The 21,495-nt window shown below is 44.2% G+C and overlaps 1 protein-coding gene across 3 annotated transcripts; it reads right to left on the bottom strand.

Moving 5' to 3' along the window:
• Positions 1-576: 576 nt before the first annotated feature.
• LOC120051997 (transmembrane protein 154-like) lies at positions 577-12,257 on the bottom strand. Of its 3 annotated transcripts, XM_038998877.1 has the most exons (8): positions 12,096-12,257; positions 10,501-10,572; positions 10,305-10,370; positions 10,130-10,189; positions 9,735-9,893; positions 9,325-9,382; positions 6,676-6,752; positions 577-2,759 (listed from the first exon to the last, which is right to left on the bottom strand). In XM_038998877.1, exons 1-8 carry the CDS (start codon positions 12,214-12,216, stop codon positions 2,755-2,757), a joined length of 618 nt encoding a protein of 205 aa, XP_038854805.1. In that variant the 5' UTR covers positions 12,217-12,257; the 3' UTR covers positions 577-2,754. The 3 variants fall into 3 exon arrangements, with proteins under 3 accessions (XP_038854805.1, XP_038854804.1, XP_038854806.1); XM_038998876.1 differs by lacking the exon at positions 577-2,759 and having other exon boundaries at positions 6,427-6,752; XM_038998878.1 differs by lacking the exons at positions 577-2,759; positions 10,501-10,572 and having other exon boundaries at positions 6,427-6,752.
• Positions 12,258-21,495: the final 9,238 nt, after the last annotated feature.

The following is a 21,495-nucleotide window of genomic DNA, read 5'->3' as shown; positions in this document are numbered from 1 at the left end:
TGTAACTGTCCAGGTGAAAAGCAGAAACACTGGTGGGAGACCTTGAGCGGTAGTTTCAGACAGTACATTGGTAATGATGTAACGAGAGAGAGAGAGAGGAGGGAGAATAGCGAGTCCATCTCTCCTGGCGTTTATTCCTTATTGATATGCATTGCTTTCCAGGATATCTGTCCTTGCTGCTCTTCGCCAGCCTCCTTTAATATGAATTCCATTACCATCCAATGAGTGTCCATCAGGTATATGGAGGGAAGAGAGGGTAGAGAGAGGGGGATGGGGGATGGGTTTCTGGCTCTACCACACACGCACACCAGTGGAGGCTGCTGAGGGGAGGACGGCTCATAATAATGGCTGTAACGGAGCATATGGAATGGCATAAAGCACATGGAAACCATGTGTTTCATGTGTTTGATAGCGTTACACCTATTCCACTCCAGCCATTACCACGAGTCCGTCCTCCCCAATTAAGGCGCCACCAACCTCCTGTGACGCATACAGGGACAGACGAAGTGGTACACATTAATAGGCACACGCACACAAACAAAATAGCGCGTCACAGATTTATTGATGATTTACAAATATGCAAATATATTGGCCGGACAGTTGGTTCCTTGTTGAAATTATTACTCTTTACTACAAGAACTACTGCTGTAACACTTGGATTACTGACAAGTATGAGGACCTAACAGAGATTGAGGGACCAAATTCACTCCTATGACCATAAGCAAATATCAATATTTGTATCAAATCAAGTACAATTTACACATTTAAAAAATATACATGCGAGTAAAAAATATATCTTCCACATATTTACAATGAAAGTTACTGCAAAAATACTGACTATCTGTCACATAGAGCTGAACATAACATTTATACATCGATGTGACGAGAATTTGTAGATTCAGATTGCATATCAACAACACCACTATCATTGGAGGAAAAACATATTCAACCAATGAAAGACAGTGTACCATCAACAGGAATGACATGCTTAGGAAGGAATGACAGTAATTGTGAAATACTGTTTCTCAAAGAAAATCATGGAAAACAAAACCTCACAAGACAGTAACTGTATACAACAACCCAACTGAAATTTGCACTCTGTGAAAATATCTCACAGACTATCTCAGAAATTACCTTCCCTAATCCCTCTTGAATTCTAAAGAGCTTTAGCATTGCGTGATGCGCATGAACCAAAGCAAAGCAGTGTGCCAGCAGTTCTCAGTTATCTCATGCATAAAACAATAGGCAGGGTTTTGTAATTAGAGTCGGAGTTTGTGAGAGAGAGAGACAGAGAGAGACAAAGAGAGAGACAGAGAGAGAGAGAGAGTGAAAGAGAGACAGATCCACGTGCAGTCTGTGTACTACAACCAGAAGGAACAGAGCAGAGGAGAGGAGGAGACACTAGCTAGTCTTTAGCATAAACATTTGTTGAGCCATCATATCTATCATGGGATTGGATTAAACCCATCATATCTATCATGGGACTGGGTTAGAGCCATCATAGCTATCATGGGACTGGGTTAAAGCCATCATATCTATCATGGGATTGGTTTTAAGCCATCATATCTATCATGGGATTGGTTTTAAGCCATCATATCTATCATGGGATTGGTTTTAAGCCATCATATCTATCATGGGACTGGGTTAGAGCCATCATATCTATCATGGGACTGGGTTAGAGCCATCATAGCTATCATGGGACTGGGTTAGAGCCATCATAGCTATCATGGGATTGGTTTTAAGCCATCATATCTATCATGGGATTGGTTTTAAGCCATCATATCTATCATGGGACTGGGTTAGAGCCATCATATCTATCATGGGACTGGGTTAGTTGGCCGTTGGAATAATGGTATATACCACCTGGTATGGCTTTACTGTGGGCATGGAATATATGTTTATGTTGTAAAGGGGAGGGCCTGTAGGATCTTTGGAGGTCAAGTTCTGATATTGTTGTCTGGGTGTCAGAACATGGCTAACGACACCTGCTTTCAGCAATAGTCTAATAGTTTTTACTCCATAGGAGGCTGCTGAAGGGAGGACAGCTCATAATAATGGCTGTAACGGAGCGAATGGAATGGCATCAAACGCATGGAAACCAAGTGTCTGATGTATTTGATACCATTCCACTCATTCTGCTTCAGCCATTACCCCGAGCGCATCCTCCTCAATTAAGGTGCCACCAACCTCCTGTGTTTTACTCCTTCCTCTCTCACTGCATGAATACAGCTGAATACAAAAGACAATAAAACAATCACATAAAAAGTGTATATGAACTTGAAACAATGACTAAAAGGCACAGTACTGAGTTGATGGCGTTGCAAAAAGCATTCATTATTAGGCCGACCACAATCAGGACCCGTGTAGTGAAAGGACTATTGCCACACACTGTTTCTCAATAGAGTCTATACCACAGTACATTTGACGGTGGAGTGTGCAGATTGTAAGATGTTACGTTCTAAAAACGTTTAACTTGTGCATTTATTGTTACTTGTCTTTTGTTTATGCTGAAATGGAAAATAAATTCAGCATTTCCTGTTTTTTGCAGTCACCTTGGTGGAGGTGTTGCTTTCTTGTTGTCAATGTGGTCGGTTGATGACGCTGCCTTGACATCGACATGAACAGAAGAAGCCTACAGTGCTGCTGGGTAACAGAATGTCCTTCCCTGCGATGGGGAAATGTCCTTTGTCACCGGCAGTACAGCAAGAGGGCGGCTGGGAGAGAGAATTGACTGACTCCATGACTCTTTAGGGACTAGCCTAGAGGAGACAGACAGACAGGGAGAGGTCATGCGATTACAGTACAGTACATGTTCATACAATCAATAGAATAACATCCTTCATTGGAAGGAGTGACGTGATGTTTTAACAGTCGTTTGGTTGTCACACCAGACCCTCTGACCTACAGTATCACAAGCCAAATGTCCTTGGGAAGGAATGAGAATGATGTCATTTCACAATCAGATACATTAATAGCTGGCATGTTGATCCTCTAGTCTACACCAAACTGTCAATAAATCCCCCATTGGAAACAACAGATATTTACAGTTGATTTTTATGTACTTACAGTAGGTCTACAATAGGGCATGCTGTCTACAGCAGTGGAGGCTGGTGGGAGGAGCTATAGGAGGACGGGCTCGTTGTAATGGCTGGAAGGGAATACATGGAACGGAGTCAAACATGTGGTTTCCATGTTTGATGTGTTTTATACCGTTCCATTTATTACATTCCAGCCATTACAATGAGCCCGTCCTCCAAATAGCTCCCCCCACCAGCCTCCACTGGTCTACAGTAGGCCTGCCCTACACAGTTAATTGAGAGTAGTCTATGACCCTCCACCCTTATGGCACGCTGCAAACCAACAGAACCCTGGGGGGAAAAAGCTGTGTGTGAATGACGTGAGCTCACAGCTAGTCTAATGGACCTTGACCCTCCCAGCCTTTCTGAGAGAGAGAACAAGGGGCCATCCCTACGCCCTGTTGCGCCACACTTCCATGCATGCCTGTGGTAATCGCTAACACATGTCAGGACTCTTCCTGCTTCAGACGGTTAGAAGGTTACGATGGGTACAGAGGAGTAGGGGACAGAGTTCAGCAGTCACTGTGTGTGTGTGTGCCCTTATGTCAGTAAGTGAGGCATGTGTTTGTGCAGTCATGTGTATATTTCTGTGTGTGTGAGTGTGTGTGTCAGAGAGATAATAGAAGCATGTGTGGGAGTATGTGAGACTCTGTCTCGCTCTGTATCTGTATTTGTGTGTGTGTGTGTGTATTTGTGTGTGTGTGTGTATCTGTATGTGTGTGTGTGTGTGTATCTGTATGTGTGTGTGTGTGTGTGTGTGTGTGTGTGTGTGTGTGTGTGTGTGTGTGTGTGTGTGTGTGTGTGTGTGTGTGTGTGTGCGTGGCCACCACGTATCAAAACAAGATATGCAGGGGGAACAGAAATTAATGTTGTGGTGGGCCGGGCGACTGCAGGCTGACTTTGGTCGTCAGTTGAGCAGTGTTTCCTCCAACAAATTGGTGCAGCTGGCTTCCGGGTTAGGCGGGCGGTTGTTAAGAAGTGCGGTTTGGCGGATCATGTTTCTGGGGGCGCATGACTCGACCCTTGCCTCTCCCGAGCCCGTTAGGGAGTTGCAGCGATGAGACAAGATCGTAATTGAATCGCAATTGGATATCATGAAATTGGGGAGAAAAACAGGGTAAAATACACAACCCCCCCAAAAAAACAGAAATGACTGTTGCTAAATTGGGCTCCTGAGTGGCGCAGCGGTCTAAGACACTGCATCTCAGTGCAAGAAGGGTCACTGCAATCCAGGCTGCATTGCATCTGGCTGTGATTGGGAGTCCCATAAGGCGGCGCACAATTGTCCCAGCGTCGTCTGGGTTTGGCCGTCATTGTTAATAAGAATTTGTTCTTAACTGATTTTCCTAGTTAAATTTAGGATAAATACCTGCGCATGATGAGTATGTACACTACCGTTCAAAAGTTTGGGGTCACTTAGAAATGTCCCTGTTTTGAAAGAAAAACACATTCTTTGTCCATTAAAATAACATCTAATTGATCAGAAATACAGTGTAGACATTGTCAATGTTGTAAATGACTATTGTAGCTGGTGTACAGAGGCCCATTATCAGCAACCATCACTCCTGTGTTCCAATGGCACATTGTGTTAGCTAATCCAAGTTTCTCATTTTAAAAGGCTAATTGATCACTAGAAAACCCTTTTGCAATTATGTTAGCACAGCTGAAAACTGCTGTTCTGATTAAAGAAGCAATAAAACTGCCCTTCTTTAGACTAGTTGAGTATCTGGAGCATCAGCATTTGTGGGTTCGATTACAGGCTCAAAATGGCCAGAAACAAAGACCTTTCTTCTGAAATTTGTCAGTCTATTCTTGTTCTGAAGGAAGACTATTCCATGCTAGAAATTGCCAAGAAACTGAAGATCTCGTACAGCGCTGTGTACTACTCCCTTTACAGAACAGCGCAAACTGGCTCCAACCAGAATAGAAAAAGGAGTGGGAGGCCCCGGTGCACAACTGAGCAAGAGAACAAGTACATTAGATTGTCTAGTTTGAGAAACAGACGCCTCACAAGTCCTCAACTGGCAGCTTTATTAATAGTACCTGCAGGTTGGTGGCACCTTAATTGGGGAGGACGGGCTCTTGGTAATGACTAGAGCGGAATAAGTGGAATGGTATCAAACACATAAAACAAGGGGCAAAACGTTCAATGGGGACAGAGGGGACATGTCCCCCCCACATTCTGAAATTGCATTTTTGTTCCCCCGAGTTTTATCATTGGAATGTGATACAAAACGGACGCCTCCGAGCGGTCGGGTAGGCTGTTTGGAGAGTTAATCCGACTGGATAAAAAATAAATAAATAAAAATGTCCCTCCCACTTCTAAAACAAAAGTTACACCACTGCATCAAACATGTTGTTTTCAAGTGTTTGATACCATTCCATTTGCTCCCTTGGAGACATTATTATGAGCCGTCCTCCCCTCAGCAGCCTCCACTGACCAAGGCCTGTATTTATAAAGTGTCACAGAGTACGTGTACTGATCTAGGATCAGGTCTCCCCATCCATGTCCATCTTATTAATTATGATCTAAAAGGCTAAACTGACCCTAGATCCTTTCTCTTAATCAAATGATAGACTTTTGAGTTTCATGTACAGTAACAGCAGGACAGGTCAACCCACGTCAACAGCAGCAGGTCATGTTATTATGTCACCAGGACAACACATTATATCATCACCAGGCTGTTTGTCCTCCCTCCCTGTTCCTGAGTTGCTGGGTGTGACTGACGCATTCACCAGTCACCACCGTGGACTCTATTCAATCCGTATTACAGATATTCAGCGTTAAAGCGTGATTGAAATGTAAACGCAATATTCCGCGTTAGCGGAGACTACGTTCACGGTAAACGCTGCCTATGTCGGCTCAATCTGGAATTACCTTCACATTTATATCGCGCAATCTGTAACGATTCAGTGATGCAGATTGAATAGAGCCCATGATCTTATCCTGCAGCGTTGTTACATAAACAGCAAAGTACAGTAGAGTTGACTACTATAGTGTTAGTAAATAACAGGTGTATGTTTACCATGATCTCATGTTAGATCCCTTGTCCAGAGTCCATTCGAACTCCATCTAAAAAAACGAATTGACAGCTCATGTGACGAATACAATATCCCTGCATAAATCACAAACAATATGGACATTTACAGTCTACGAATAGCTTCCTATCAGTATGTACTTAGATATTTAAAGTGCACATATAAAAGGAATTGACTCCAGTCTAGTCCATGTATGAACGCCATCGTCACACTTGCAGTGGCTCAGTAATAAAGGATACAATGGCGCCCTCTATTGGAGAAAAGTTACACTCAACCAACCTGTTTTCACAGTAGCGTTTATCAGGGAAAGGCATGTGTTTACATATGTCCACATTTCAATTACAAAACAGGAGTGAGTAGTCAACAGGGTTCATAACAGACATATCTTCTTATTGTGAACCAAGAGTAGTCTAATGCTTGGAGAACAAGGACGACCATTGCCAACTAACATACAAGATATACAGCCTCAGCTCAGATTGTTCCAGTTATACATTATTTTCAAAGATAATTATTAGTGGGCTGCCATACATTTTCTCTTGGTGTTTTTTAGATGACTCACAATCTTTATTCATCCACTGTTCCAGGTCTTCCATCTCCAGCTCCAACACAGAGGGGACATCATCCTCAAACATGGGCCTGGAAAACAGCCAACATAGCCAGCCCATCATATTAGTGTTTTGACATTCGAAAATGACAAAATAAAGGGACTAAAATGAAGGGAGTGTAGAGGGGGAAAAAATACAAACATCCACTGTTGAGGTATAAAGACAATCCAAAACAGTTGAGGGGTTTCTCACACGGTGTACTGGTCTCAAATTAAACTCCGTAGGAATATGCTGTTTTCCACTGATTTCCACCCAAAACTGTATTTGAATAAGCATGGTCCTTCCCTCCAATAGTTTGACATGATTTTCTACTCAAGGCCATTTGAGTGGTAGTATTGCTGATTCCCACAGGAGGGTGCTCTCGTCATTGATTATAGTTTTCTGTCAATGCGCTGAAGTCATCATGGACACATGATTGGCTCAGAGAGAGCATTCATGTGCAGTGTAAAGTTTTGACAGGAGATTGTTTTTGATGGTTATTTCCTTTATGTTAGTCTTTCTCTGACACTAAAGATACCTTAGTCATACTGTACATTCTCACGTGGAGGCTGGTTACCAGGGACAGGGTGTCATATCATAGCAGGAGGAACTTGAGCTTTGCCATATTTCTGCTGAAATGCTCTTTCGTAAGTTCTCAAGCTAATGTGTAAACACTTAGAATCACACATGATACTTCTTGACTATATACTTTATGTCAGATATGAGAGACTGGTGTGTGTGTGTTTGTGTGAAACAACTTGTTGAGGAAAAGAGCACATGCGCACGCACGCACGCACGCACGCACGCACACACACACACACACACACACACACACACACACACACACACACACACACACACACACACACACACACACACACACACACACACACACACACACACACACACACACACACACACACACACACACACACACACACACACACACACACACACTCCTGTTTCAAACTCCTCAACGTGTTTCTTTCTAAACAGAAAATAACAAACAGAGGTGAGAAAGGGTGAGGTTAAAATCATACCAAGGAAACAGATTTACCGCCTATTACGAATTTGAGTGACTGCAACTTGAAATGTATAGAGAGCACAGTCAAGACAGCAGTAGCCTAGATACAGTGCATTCGGAAAGCATTCAGACCCCTTGACTTTTTCCACATTTTGTTACGTTACAGCCTTATTCTAAAATTGATTAAATTGTTGTGTCCCTTCATCAATCTGCACACAATACCCCATAATGACAAAGCAAAAAACGTTCTTTAGACATCTTTGCAAATTTATAAAAAGTATCACATTTACATAAGTATTCAGACCGTTTACTCAGTACTTTGTTGAAACAACTTTGGCGGTGATTACAGCCTTGAGTCTTCTTGGGTATGACGCTACAAGCTTGGCACACCTGTATTTGGGGATTTTTAGGTCTCTCCAGAGATATTCGATCGGGTTCAAGTCCGGGCTCTGGCTGGGCCACTCAAGGACATTCAGACTTGTCCCGTAGCCACTCCTGCGTTGTCTTGGCTGTGTGCTTAGGGTCATTGTCCTGTTGGAAGGTGAACCTTCGCCCCAGTCTGAGGTCCTGAGCACTCTGGAGCAGGTTTTCGTCAAGGATCTCTCTGTACTTTTCTCCATTCATCTTTCCCTCAATCCTGACTAGTCTTCCAGTCCCTGCCGCTTAAAAACATCCCCACAGCATGATGCTGCCACCACCATACTTCACCGTAGGGACGGTGCCAGGTTTCCTCCAGACGTGACACTTGGCATTCTGGACAAAGAGTTCAATCTTGGTTTCATCAGACCAGAGAATCCTTTTTATTATGGTCTGAGAATCCTATAGGTACTGTTTGGCAAACTCCAAATGGGCTATCATGTGCCTTTTACTGAGGAGTGGCTTCTGTCTGGCCACTCTACCATAAAGGCCTGGTTGGTGGAGTGCTGCAGAGATGGATGTTCTTCTGGAAGGTTCTCCCATCTCCACAGAGGAACTATGGAGCTCTGTCAGAGTGACCATCGGGTTCTTGGTCACCTCCCTGACATTGGCCCTTCTCCCCTGATCGCTCAGTTTGGCCGGGCGGCCAGCTCTAGGAAGAGTCTTGGTGGATCCAAACCTCTTCCATTTAAGAATCTATTTAGTGTTTTTTTTAGGTTAACAGTTTTGAACCCTTGTGTACTAGGCAGTAAGTGAAACTCACTACACATTAGCACAGTTTACATTAGTTATTTCTGCTGTGTTCTTGTGGACCTTCAATGCCTTTCCAAATCATGTCCAACCAATTGAATTTACCACAGGTGGACTCCAATCAAGTTGTAGAAACATCTCAAGGATGATCAATGGAAACAGGATGTACCTGAGCTCAATTTCGAGTCTCATAGCAAAGGGTCTATATACTTATGTAAATAAGGTATTTCTGTTTTTTGCTAAAATGTCTAAAAACCTGTTTTCACCTTGTCATTATGTGGTATTGTGTGTAGATTGATGAGGGAAATACACTTTAAAAAAATATATATATCTTAGAATAAGGCTGTAATGTAACAAAATGTGGAAAAAGTCAAGGGGTCTGAATACTTTCAGAATGCACTATATAACTCATAGAGCAGTGTTCAATACTTACATTGGAACGTTTTCTGTGTCATCGCTACCATGCAAATATTTATCCTCTTCTACATTATCTGGAATAGGAAACCATCATTATAGCCAACATTGTGCACCATCTCATAAAGTAATGTCAAAGTACATTAACAATATCCACTCATACATTGTATACTGTATTGTGGTTGAGTATAGAACTGTAAGCCTACACACTATTCTAAATAAGTATGCACAAAGCTAAACATACCCCTACTCACAGTTTTTCACGTCATAGTGTTGTAAAGTACCCATGCAATGAACAGGACGACTGAATTGTACAGTACATCTAGTCATAAGCAGATCTGTTATGGTGTATGAGAAAAGGGTCATGTCGCCTGTTGCTTCTCATCATGTGGACATATTTCCAGCTATAGCACAGTTCTCATGACTTACCAGAATTGCTCTTTTCTTTCCGATTCCATCTGCGGTTGATCATGACTACGCCCACTACCATGGCGATTATCACGACCACCAGCACAACAGGAACCAGGATGAAGGTGAGACTCAGACTGTCCTCCAGTGGTGCTTCAGAGGATTTGAGCTGATCCTCCCCTGGAAGAGGAACCATCACGGTGGGAAACTGATCGTGTTGCTACAGATGTAACACCTGCTTGTCTGCAATTATTTTCACCATCTCAACAATCGTTTCTAACACACGGTTTCCTTAAACACTACATCCGTTTTGTTGTTTGTGTTCAATCAATCAATCAAATCAATCCAGTTTATTTTATAACGCCCCTTTGACATCAGCTGTTGTCACAAAGTGCTGAGGTACTGATGAAATATACCTTCTGAATTGACACCTGGACTGAATCCAGAACCAGATTCAGCTTCAGTCTCATATCCCTCTGAAATGACATAAAATTAAATGAAAAACCAGAGGGCCTTTTTTGTTGTTGTCATGCAAGGCTCTGATGGAAATCAGGTAATGGAATTGTGTTATGGAGACAGGTGTAATCTCACCTGAAGGACTCTCAGATGATCGGTATGAGTCTGGTGTAGGGGTAGCATCACTTACAGTTGGGATCACTGGGGACATTGAAAAAAGTATCAACACAAGCACATCTAATGCCAAACCCGTTGGAAATGGACAGTTATGAGCTATTGCCACCAGGTTGTGTTGGAGGAGTATGCACAGCAGATAACAGCTAAAGCTCACCTGAGAACCCAGCATCATTTTCTGTTTGTGTTTCTTCAACAGTATTTGTGTCCTCATCACCCTGGCAGAACACTACAATGAATGAAAGAGTCAATGGATAAGCAACATAGGGCCAGGAGTTTTTCCTTATAACACGACCTGACCTCTAGCCTACTGTATAACGAGAGCCAAGAGTTTTTCCTTTTAACACGACCTGACCTCAAGCCTACTGTATAACGAGAGCCAAGGGGAAAAATCATCACCCTAGTTTTAATGCAATTTAGAATATTCGGGATTCATAGAAAACCCACGAAAGACTCCACTATGTGCAAACTACACTGAGTCAGACAGTGTGATACTGTTTCCCAGAAAAAGGTGTTTAAACAGTCATCAGATCTTTGGATGTGAATCCGTTTGGGCCTGTCAGTAGTGTACTTGGGTTGAGAGCTGTGACCTTTATCATGTTTAACTAAATGGGCCTACGTATCATACACTCTTCCAAAAAAGGGTTCCAAAGGGGTTCTTCAGCTGTCCCCATAGGAGAACCCGTTTTGGTTTCAGGTAGAACCCTTTGGGGTACCCTCTGTAGCTGGAACCAAAAGTGTTCTACTTGGAACCAAAAAGGGTTCTTCAAAGGGTTCTCCTATGGGGACAGCCTGATAACCCTTTTATGTTCTAGATAGCACCTTTCTTTGTGTAGGTTAACCCCGGACATTCCAAGAACCATCACAGACACATCTTACTGTAAGTGTTTGGGCATGTACAGTGTAATTCAAAATCTATGTGTTGAGGAGGCATGGGCATGGCATTAAAAACCCTTTCAAATGAACATATCCCTTGGTTACCAGCCAGTGGTTACAGTGAAAAAGGCAAGGCACATATACTGGCAGTAGACTCTATGACTCTTTAAACTAAAAAGAAGTATCACACAGATGGAGATAACATACACCGCAGAGGGAACAAACTGTGCCGTTAGGCCACGGTAATGCCATTGCGAAAATGTTTCTGCAAATGGTTTTCCTACTAACAAAACACAATGTTCTCGGTCTTTCGGTGAAGATGGGTCTTTTGAAATGAAACAGGAACATCAACGTTTCACTGTGTTTATAGCTGATTCTTCTCATTCGTAACTAACTACCCGTTGCAAGAAGGGATGTGAACTCAGCCTCTTTCACAACTGAAATGTAACAGAGATGTACAAAGACAATAACATCCGTTTGAATAGAAGTGAACAAGCTCTCGGAGAGCTATTCCAATATTCAACTTCAGAAAGCATTGTGAAGCAACTCAAAGACACATGTAACCATACAGCAGCGATTACTCAGACCTACTGGATAGAATACCATGTAGTCAAAAGGCCTAGAACCTTCACTATCTCTTCATAAAACGTGTCCACACATATTTCAGCAGCCACAACCCGCCAATATAAACCACATTTCAGCAGACTATTACATTCTCAGGCAAACTGAAAAAAAGAGCAGAACAGAGAGACACCAAGAGAAAACAGACAGGTAAGGAAAGTGAGTGAATGTAGGAGAGTAGAGAAAGCCATGAAAGCTCTGTTTCCAATGAGCAGTAAGGGCAAATGATCTTTCCAATCCACAGTCCATACCTACCAGTCCCAGCTAGGCAGGCTGTCAGAGCCAGCAGCAACATGATCGACGATGGGGTCATTTCCCTGTGGCCTCTCCTCCCTCTCGTCCTTGTGTTACCATGGACAGGAGCAGCAGCAGACATAGTGACATTGTGTGGTGGTGGTGCCCATTTCCTTCTGCCTACTAATGTCTGTCACGGCATCCTACTTCCTGATTCAGGGCTGCTTTTGACTCACCTAGAGACTCACCGAGAGGAGGAGGAGAGAGAGGGCGAGGGGGGAGAGAGAGAGAGGGAGGGAGGGAGAGAGGGAGGGGAGAGAGAGAAAAAAAAGAGAGAGGGAGAGAGAGAAACCTAAAGAGTACACAGCCACATAGCTACACACACCCAGCTGGATCACTCTTGCGGATGTGATGCAATTAACTGTGTGCTTGTAGCCACAAGCCTGGCAGCTACTCTGCTCTCTGCTGAAGCAAATTCCCCCCAGTTAAGGTATTCAAGCAATCGGGGCATACCAAAGAGAAGACAAGAGCACAGCAAACTTACTCAATCGGGGAAAGGAAAATATTTTGCTTAGTTACATTCAGTAAGGAGCAGCTGGTAGTTGTTCTCTGTTACACTGGTCTCCTGAAGGACCAGGTAAGCTTCTGTTTGGATTTGAATTCAAACCGCTTACAGGGTTAGAATTGAGCTCTGAAAGTTGTATACTGTACTATCTATGGATATGTCGTTATACCTCATTAACCTTCCCCCATACCCTTATCCACCTATCCCATAAAGCATAGCCCCGGCCATGACAAGTTTAGACATGATATCACAGGTGAAGGATTTTTCTGAGTTGAAACATGTTCAGAGTTGAGACTATAGACACAGAAGCTTCCAACTGATACGGACTTTTAAAGAAATGTTGGCCTGCAAATAAAAAGTAACAGTACACACCAATGCGAATGAGGGTTTGGTGATACATAGTTAGGGTTGGGGTTATCCACTGTACTTAAATTGTTTTTTACAATTATTATTTTATACATGTGTATTGATGATGCAATGTATTATAGACATGTACCATGTTTGACCATGACTGTTTTCAGTGTCTCAAAACTGTTGTGTTCCACAATGTGTTTCAGTATTGTGTATTATTGTATCATTGTGGAGTGACATTTTAATACATTTTTCTAACTCTAAGTCTAGTTGTGATTCATGGATGATGCAATTCAGGAAAATCACAGAGACATAATCCACCAGTCAATATAGGCTTTGGTAGATTAATATATTTCCTCTTTCTATCAATACTGAAGGCTTTTAAACATATATATGTATTCACCAGCTGTGTCTAGTCTGGCAAGAGAACTAGGAGGCCAGCGTGCCAGAGGATTTAATACAACGTATATCTTCTATGGTCCATTAGCGCCCCCATGTGGTAAAGTGTAATATGAGTTCATGAGAATACAAAAGACGGCACTGTGCTCCCATTCGACCTCAAATAGAGTCATCTCTTCTACCTCTAACTCTAGTGGAGTTGCAAGTCTGTGACCACTCAATTATATTATTTCCACAATAATGAACTAAGCTGTTGGTGATCCCAGTTGGCCTGTTTAGAGATAACCTTGAAGGAACTTTAATTAGCAAACATTGTCTGTATAAGATTATGACCGCAGTTAGAGTTCAGAGCGCTGAGGAGATTAATATTGAGCGTTTCCATGGTTTTAATTAATTAGGCTAAACAGAAAATGCTTTCGCTCTAAAAGGCAGTGAGTGTGGAGATGAAATGCTTGTTCACATCAAGCGTTACACAGAGACATAGTGGAGTCAGCCTTAACCTCTATGGGATTGGTGTCCCCCCCCTAGCGGGACGGTTGAGTTAACGTAGGCTAATGTGATTAGCATGAGGTTGTAAGTAACAAAAACATTTCCCAGGACATAGACATATCTGATATGGGCAGAAAGCTTAAATTCATGCTAATCTAATTTACACTGTCCAATTTACAGTAGCTATTACAGTGAACAAATACCATGCTACTGTTTGAGGAGAGTGCACAATTATGAACTTGAACATGTATTAATAAACCAATTAGACACATTTGGGCAGTCTTGATACAACATCTTGAACAGATATGCAATGGTTCATTGGATCAGTCTAAAACACATACACTGCTGCCATCTAGTGGCCAAAATATAAATTGTGCCTGGGCTGGAATAATACATTATGGCCTTTCTCTTGCATTTCAAAGATGATGGTACAAAAAAATACAAAAAAACGCATGTTTTTTTCTTTGTATTATCTTTTACCAGATCTAGTGTGTTATATTCTTCTACATTAATTTCACATTTCCACAAAATTCTATGTGTTTCCTTTTAAATGGTATCAAGAATGTGCATGTCTTTGCTTCAGGTCCTGAGCTACAGGCAGTTAGATTTGGGTATGTCATTTTAGGCGAAAATGGAAAAAAAGGGTCAGATCCTTAGTCAGCCTTAAAGGGATGTGCTATGATTTAGTGACTTTTTGAGGAATATCAACCGTTACTACTAGGCGGGCATCAAGTAGCTTAGTGGTTAGCAGGTTTTGAGAGGCAAGCTAGAGATTTGACAGTTCGAATCCTGGGTCTGACGTGAAAAATCTGTCGGGAAGCGAGCTAGCGTACCGGAAGATTGCTGGTATCAAATCCTAGATGCCATTGTCTTCCGTTGTGCTATTGAGAAATCCACAACAACCCCTCCATGGGTGCTCAGTGTGGCAGCCCGCTGCTCCAACCTCTTCAACCTGTAGGCCTATATGTGTCTTTCGGAGGGGTTGGGATAAAGCAGAAGTCACATTTTAAAGCAGAAATCACATTTTAGAGTGAATCAAGCAGATTCAGGGTCTCTAGTTACTTTGTTTTCATGTATTTATTGATGTTGAATGACCATCCCTCTGTGTTAAAATAGATGTGGTCAGAGGCTGCCAAAGTGGATGACGTTAATTCCTTTCCGTTTCCATGGAGACGTCAATATCTACAGCTATGCAAATTAATCGTATCAGCAGTGAATGGGAGGATTTTATAACCATGGCTACCTAAGTCAACAAGCTAATTATTTTCAGGAAAAAACTGTTATGAAGAGGCAAAACCGCTACTGCTAATAATCAAATTACACCTTTAACATGCATCCCTCCCTCATTAAATATATGATCAATTGGTGCATAAGCACCAAGCATAATATGTGAATTCAAGGAAGGGAGGAGGAAGGCAATTTTAAGTATTCAAACAGGACCTACATTCCATTGGTTGCAGTGGGATAGATTGTCCACGGGAGGGCAGTCCAGCCCACCGTCCTGTTGGTCGTACTGAGAGCGCTGCAGCCTCTATCAGTCAATTAAACCACTAACCTTTCCTGTCTCTCAACAGAGAGGGAACAACACACTGGAGAGATAAAAGTGACCAATAAATCTAAGACTTAATAATGCATTCAGCACAACTTTTTACCCCTTTTACCTCAACACATCTCTCACTGCAATACAATATCGATCCTTAAAGAAACAATCGCTGCTCCTTCCTGCTAAAGGGACAGAAAATAAGGCAAAAGAGTAGAACAATATCTCACTTCTAAAGAGGGAAAGCTAATTTACTCCCCAGACTAATTTACTCCCCAGAATAGCCTATGCAGGGCACAGTGGATGTAATGGTTGGTCCTGACAGGGGGATCGTAGAGGGTCATAGGTTACGTCCAAAATGGCACTCCATTCCCTATAGTGCACTACTTTGACCAGAGCCCTGTTCAAAGTAGTGCACTACATAGGGAATAGGGTGCCATTTCAGATGCAACTATAGAATGCTATTGACTGTGGATGTTAGTGTGAGGATAATTGGCTAGCTGATATATGGCATTGACAGACATTGTGACGTACTGGAGGACTTTGTCGAGTCAGAGAGACAGACTGTCTGATGCCCAAGTGTATCTCTTTATAGTTGTTTTCTTTCCTCCGTCATCCCTCCATCATCCCTCCGTCACTATCAGAGCAGGCTGGTGGGAGGAGCTATAGGAGGACAGGTTCATTGTATTGGTTGGAATGGAATAAATGGCACGGAGTCAAACATGGTTTCCATACGTTTGATACCGTTCCATTAATTTCATTCCTGCCTATACAATGAGACTGTCCTCCTATAGCTCCTCCCACCAGCCTCCTCTGTTCACCACCCCTCCTTCAGTGAACTTCACCACTCCTTCCTCCCATGGTTGGGTTCCCTTAGTCACTCTGTAAAGCTCACATGGCCACATGCCATATTAATGCAGGAGTTATTGTACTGAGGCTCATACCTTCATATCATGATATTAAAAATGTATTCACAGGGGACTCCACTGAGATTGCTACGAAGGCAACCGTTCCTTAATCATTGTTATATGTGAATATCTCCAGGGAGAATTGGGGAGTAGGCAGTCGGCATTATGAATTCCTCAATGGATTATTGGGTTGCAGACAGTTGCAGACTGACTGGGTGTTTTCTGGTGACTTCCATTTCACCCAAACACATCCATTATTAGTGACGACAGAGCGTAGTTATCCTTTTAATAGCCCCGTGCTGTGTGAGGCTGTTGATAATGATGGAGGAAGGAGAGGTTGGCAGTGACAGAGAGAACCGCTGCTTTGTTCCTGCTGGTTGTGATGAGGCGGCATGGGAGGGACAGACAGGGAGTCAGAGAGAGAGGCCCACAGAAAGAGAGAGAGAGAGGGGGGGGGGGGGAAGAGAGAGTGAGAGAGAGATAGAGACAGAGAGAGAGAAAAAAAGAAAGAAAGAGAGGGAGAGAGAGAGAGACAAACCAATACCTGTTGTTTGTCAGCCAGAGATACTGTGCTCTCTGTCTCTCTCTCTTTTTTATCTTCTATTTTCTTCTCTCTCTTTTTTTCTCTTCTATTTTCTTCTCTCTTTCTCTCTCTCGCTCTCGTTACTTTACTGACCTATCCTCTTTCTCCTTGTAGACTCCAGAGGTTAGAGAATATAGCCTGGTAATGTGTTGCGTGTATCCTCATTATCACAAACCAGTGATTGCAGGTAATGAGGGACATTTTGAATGGCTTCATTAGGATCAATAATGTATGACATGTTATACATTGTTATGGACTTTCCGTCAGCTATTAGAGATTAGTGGATTTCCACTGCTCTCTTTTGCATTGGAATTCCCCATTAGTCTTCAGGGAGCTTCCCATCTGTACGGTCACTTCCTCCATCAGAGATTTCTTATGCATTTATTCCTAGGACGTGGATCAGCAGGGGCGTATTCATTAGTGGACACCGTAGCAACCCCTTTTTTTTTCTCCAACAAAAACAAGAGTTTTTATTGAACAAATTCAGGTAGATCCCTCCCTATGTTGTCCCGTTTGGTTCCTAGTGAATACATCCCAGGCTTCTCCAGTCCTCTGAGGGTTATTAGGACTAGAAGAGGCTAACCTCTTAGTGGTGAATTAATAGGAATTGGGAACATTACTTTAGCAGGAGAGAGTGTTCACAAATGTCCTTGCCTGCTGACATCTGAATAAACCAACATTAGCCCAAGCAGCATAATCATCATTCTGCCCGGATACGGCCTGGATATAGTATACGAATTAGATGGAGCGGCTAATAGCAATGTCGTGACATTACAAGGTCTCTTGGATGCTTTAATGCAGTGTGATGAGGAGGGTAAATCAAATGCTCTCAGGCTAACATTGGTTGGGGAAATGCTTTCCATGAAACCAGGGGGGGAAGGCCAAGGGAGGGAGAACGTTACTTCATGTAATAGAAGTGGATGTCGCTCTATGGTTTATAAAGCAGCTGATGTCACAAAGTGCTATACAGAAACCCAGCCTAAAACCCCAAATAGCAAGCAATCCACTGTCTCACTACAGTTCCCTTTGTTGGGAGAATTTCCTGAACATGTGAGATTTGGCTTCTACTTATATAATGGCAAATAAAAGAGTTGACTATGAGTGAATTGAACTGATGTCACGGCCGATGCTGGAAGAAGACCAAGGTGCAGCGTGGTGAGCGTACATTTTCCTCTTTATTTAAAATGTCGCCAACAAAACAACAAACAAAAGAAACAACCGTGAAGCTTACAGGGCATTAGTGCCACAAACAAAGTTAACTACCCACCTTGAAAGGAGGGAAAAAGGGCTACCTAAGTATGGTTCCCAATCAGAGACAACGATAGACAGCTGTCCCTGATTGAGAACCATACCCGGCCAAAACATAGAAACACAAAATCATAGAAGTAAAGGACATAGAATGCCCACCCAAATCACACCCTGACCAAACCAAAAAGAGACATAAAAAAGGCTCTCTAAGGTCAGGGCGTGACAGTACCCCCCCCCCCCCCCCCCCCAAATGTGCGGACTGCGGCCGCAAAACCTGAACCTATAGGGGAGGGTCTGGGTGGGCATCTATCTGCGGTGGCGGCTCTGGTGCGGGACGTAGACCCCGCTCCACCTCTGGCTCACCCCACTTTGGTGGCGCCTCTGGTGCGGGGACCCTCATTGCCGACCCCGGACTGGGGACTCTCGTTGCGGGCCTCGGACTGGGGACTCTCGTTGCGGGCCCCGGACTGGGCACCCTCGTTGCGGGCCCCGGACTGGGGACCCACGTTGCGGGCCCCGGACTGGGCGCCCTCGCTGCGGGCCCCGGACTGGGCGCCCTCGCTGCGGGCCCCGGACTGGGCACCCTCGCTGCGGGTCCCGGACTGGGCACCCTCGCTGCGGGCCTCGGACTGGGCACCCTCGCTGCGGGCCTCGGACTGGACACCCTCGTTGCGGGCCCCGGAATGGGCACCCTCACTGCGGGCCCCGGACTGGGCACCCTCGTTGCGGGCCCCGGACTGGGGACCGTCGCTGGAGGCTCTGGACTGGAGACCGTCGCTGGAGGCTTCTTGCCATGGATCATCACTGGAGGCTTCGTGCCATGGATCATCACTGGAGGCTTCTTGCCATGGATCATCACAGGAGGCTTCGTGCCAAGGATCATCACTGGAGGCTTCATGCCATGGATCATCACTGGAGGCTTCATGCCATGGATCATCACTGGAGGCTTCTTGCCATGGATCATCACTGGAGGCTTCGTGCCATGGATCATCACTGGAGGCTTCTTGCCATGGATCATCACTGGAGGCTTCGTGCCATGGATCATCACTGGAGGCTTCGTGCCATGGATCATCACTGGAGGCTTCGTGCCATGGATCATCACTGGAGGCTTCTTGCCATGGATCATCACTGGAGTGAGGAGACATATGGGCAGTCTGGTACGTGGAGCTGCCACAGGGCTCACCAGGCTGGGGAGACATACAGGAGGCCTGGTTCTGGCAGCAGGCACAGGACTCACCAGGCTGGGGAGACATACTGGAGGCTTGGTTCTTGGCGGAGGCACCGGATACACTGGGCCGTGGAGGAGCACTGGAGGTCTCGAGCGTAGAGCCTGCACAAACCGTCCTGGCTGGATGGTTATCAATGCCCTGCACATGCGGGGCGCTGGCACAGTGCGCAGAGCCGGTGCAGGATATCCTGGGCCGTAGAGACGTACTGGCGGCCAGATGCGCTGAGCCGGCACCCTCCGACCTGGCTGGATGCCCACTTTAGCCCGGTCGATTCGGGGAGCTGAAAGGTAGCGCACCGGGCTGTGAACGCGCACTGGAGACCCCGTGCGCTCCATCGCATAACACGGTGCCTGACCAGTACGACGCTCGCCACAGTAAGCACGGGGAGTTGGCTTAGGTCTATAACCCAACTCCGCCAATCTCCCCGTGTGCCCCCCAAAAATGTTTTGGGGGCTGCCTCTCGGGCTTCCTTGCTAGCCGTGTTCCCTCGTAACGATGGGCCCTTTTACCAGCTGCCCACGGGGTCTGAATACTTTCCGAATGCACTGTATACAACATCTCCATATGAATTTACCGTTTGACAACATCCATCCGGCTTTGAGGTTGCTGTTCGCGATGCTCAGTAAAGCCAGCTTGAACACAGAGCTTGTCAATTGATTTACGATCCGCCCCAGGTTCAAGGTTGAGGTGAAAGGTACCCTGACATTCCTTCTTAATCAAATTCAGAAGCAATTCAATCACATGCAGTTGCTCTAAAAGGTATTAATCTGATCTCCAGCGATTTGTAAAGGCTCTGGCCCGTGCACTGCATGTTTAAAGAAGAGTACAGACGTGTCACACAGCACAGTCATGTCTTTTCACCGCTATATTGGAATATCACATCCGAAATGCACGTCATAGATAAATATATTTGAAACGTGTGAAATATATGTGAAATACGGGTGAAATAAATATGAAATACGATATTTGAGGTTGAAAAGCATTATCAGAGGCTAGTGTAAGTCGACTACTAAGCGATGCGCCTCTGTGATGTCATCACAGACGGCCTCAGACCTTTTCTAACTGCTCTCTTCGATCTCAGTCGGTCCCCATGCCCAGGGAATATACACGTCCACTCTCTTTGAGCGTGTGGCGTTTGAAAGTAAGATCGGTAGAGGCAGATTGTCTTCAAGCCTGTCTAGGTGTTGTATCCCCAGATGACCTCTTCATACAGGCCAGCGAGCGGTGTCAGAGACTCAGGAGAGAAGCACCATCACATTTAGAACAGACAACTTTGGGAAAGGGAAGGGGAGGAAGGGGAAGAAGGATCAAAGCCTTTGGAAGTTAACTCTACTTGTATAAGAAGATTAAGCTGTTTGTCAAAGGAAGGCGTGGGACAATGAACGATTACATCTTTTTTCATCCACTCTCCACTTTCTCTCTCTTTCTTCCTCTCAGCGGGGAGTTTTTGGGGATGAGAAAGAATGTCAAATGACACTTAAAAAACACTTTTTAGACGAAATGAAAGACTACAGTTACAAGCTCTCTTCAGATACACTGCACAAAACATTAAGAACACCTGCTCTTTCCATGACATAGACTGACCAGGTGAATCCAGGTGAAATATATGATCCCGTATTGATGTCACTTGTTAAATCCACTTCAATCAGTGTAGATGAAGGGGAGGAGACATGTTAAAGAAGGATCTTTAAGCCTTGAGACAATTGAGACATGGATTGTGTATCTGTGCCATTCAGAGGGTGAATGGGCAAGACAAACATATTTAAGTGTCTTTGAACGGGGTATGGTAGTAGGTGCCATGCACACCGGTTTGTGTCGACAACTGCAACGCTGCTGAGTTTATCACGCTCAATAGTTTCCCATGTGTATCAAGAATGGTTCACCACTCACAGGACATTCAGACAACCTGACACAATTGTGGGAAGCGTTGAAGTCAACATGGGCCAGCATCCCTGTGGAGCACTTTCGACACCTTGTAGTGTCCATGCCCGACAAATTGAAGGCTGTTCTCAGGGCAAAAGGGGGTGCAGCGCAATATTCGAAAGGTATTCCTAATGTTTTATATTCTCAGTGTATATTCTACTGCATGCTACTACAGTAGGTCACAGA

The sequence above is a fragment of the Salvelinus namaycush genome, chromosome 8, assembly GCF_016432855.1.
Source record: "Salvelinus namaycush isolate Seneca chromosome 8, SaNama_1.0, whole genome shotgun sequence".
In the NCBI taxonomy this organism is placed as follows: domain Eukaryota; kingdom Metazoa; phylum Chordata; class Actinopteri; order Salmoniformes; family Salmonidae; genus Salvelinus; species Salvelinus namaycush.
Note: the sequence above shows the minus strand (reverse complement) of the source record. Positions and strands in the feature narration are given on the sequence as shown.

Coding starts and splice junctions, on each gene's coding strand:
- LOC120051997 (XM_038998876.1), bottom strand. CDS start 12,216: ATGTCTGCTGCTGCTCCTGTCCATGGTAACACAAGGACGAGAGGGAGG. Junction 10,573..12,095: donor AGCCTGCCTAGCTGGGACTG/GTAGGTATGGAC, acceptor CATTCATTGTAG/TGTTCTGCCAGGGTGATGAG. Junction 9,894..10,129: donor TCCAGGTGTCAATTCAGAAG/GTATATTTCATC, acceptor TTCCTCTTCCAG/GGGAGGATCAGCTCAAATCC.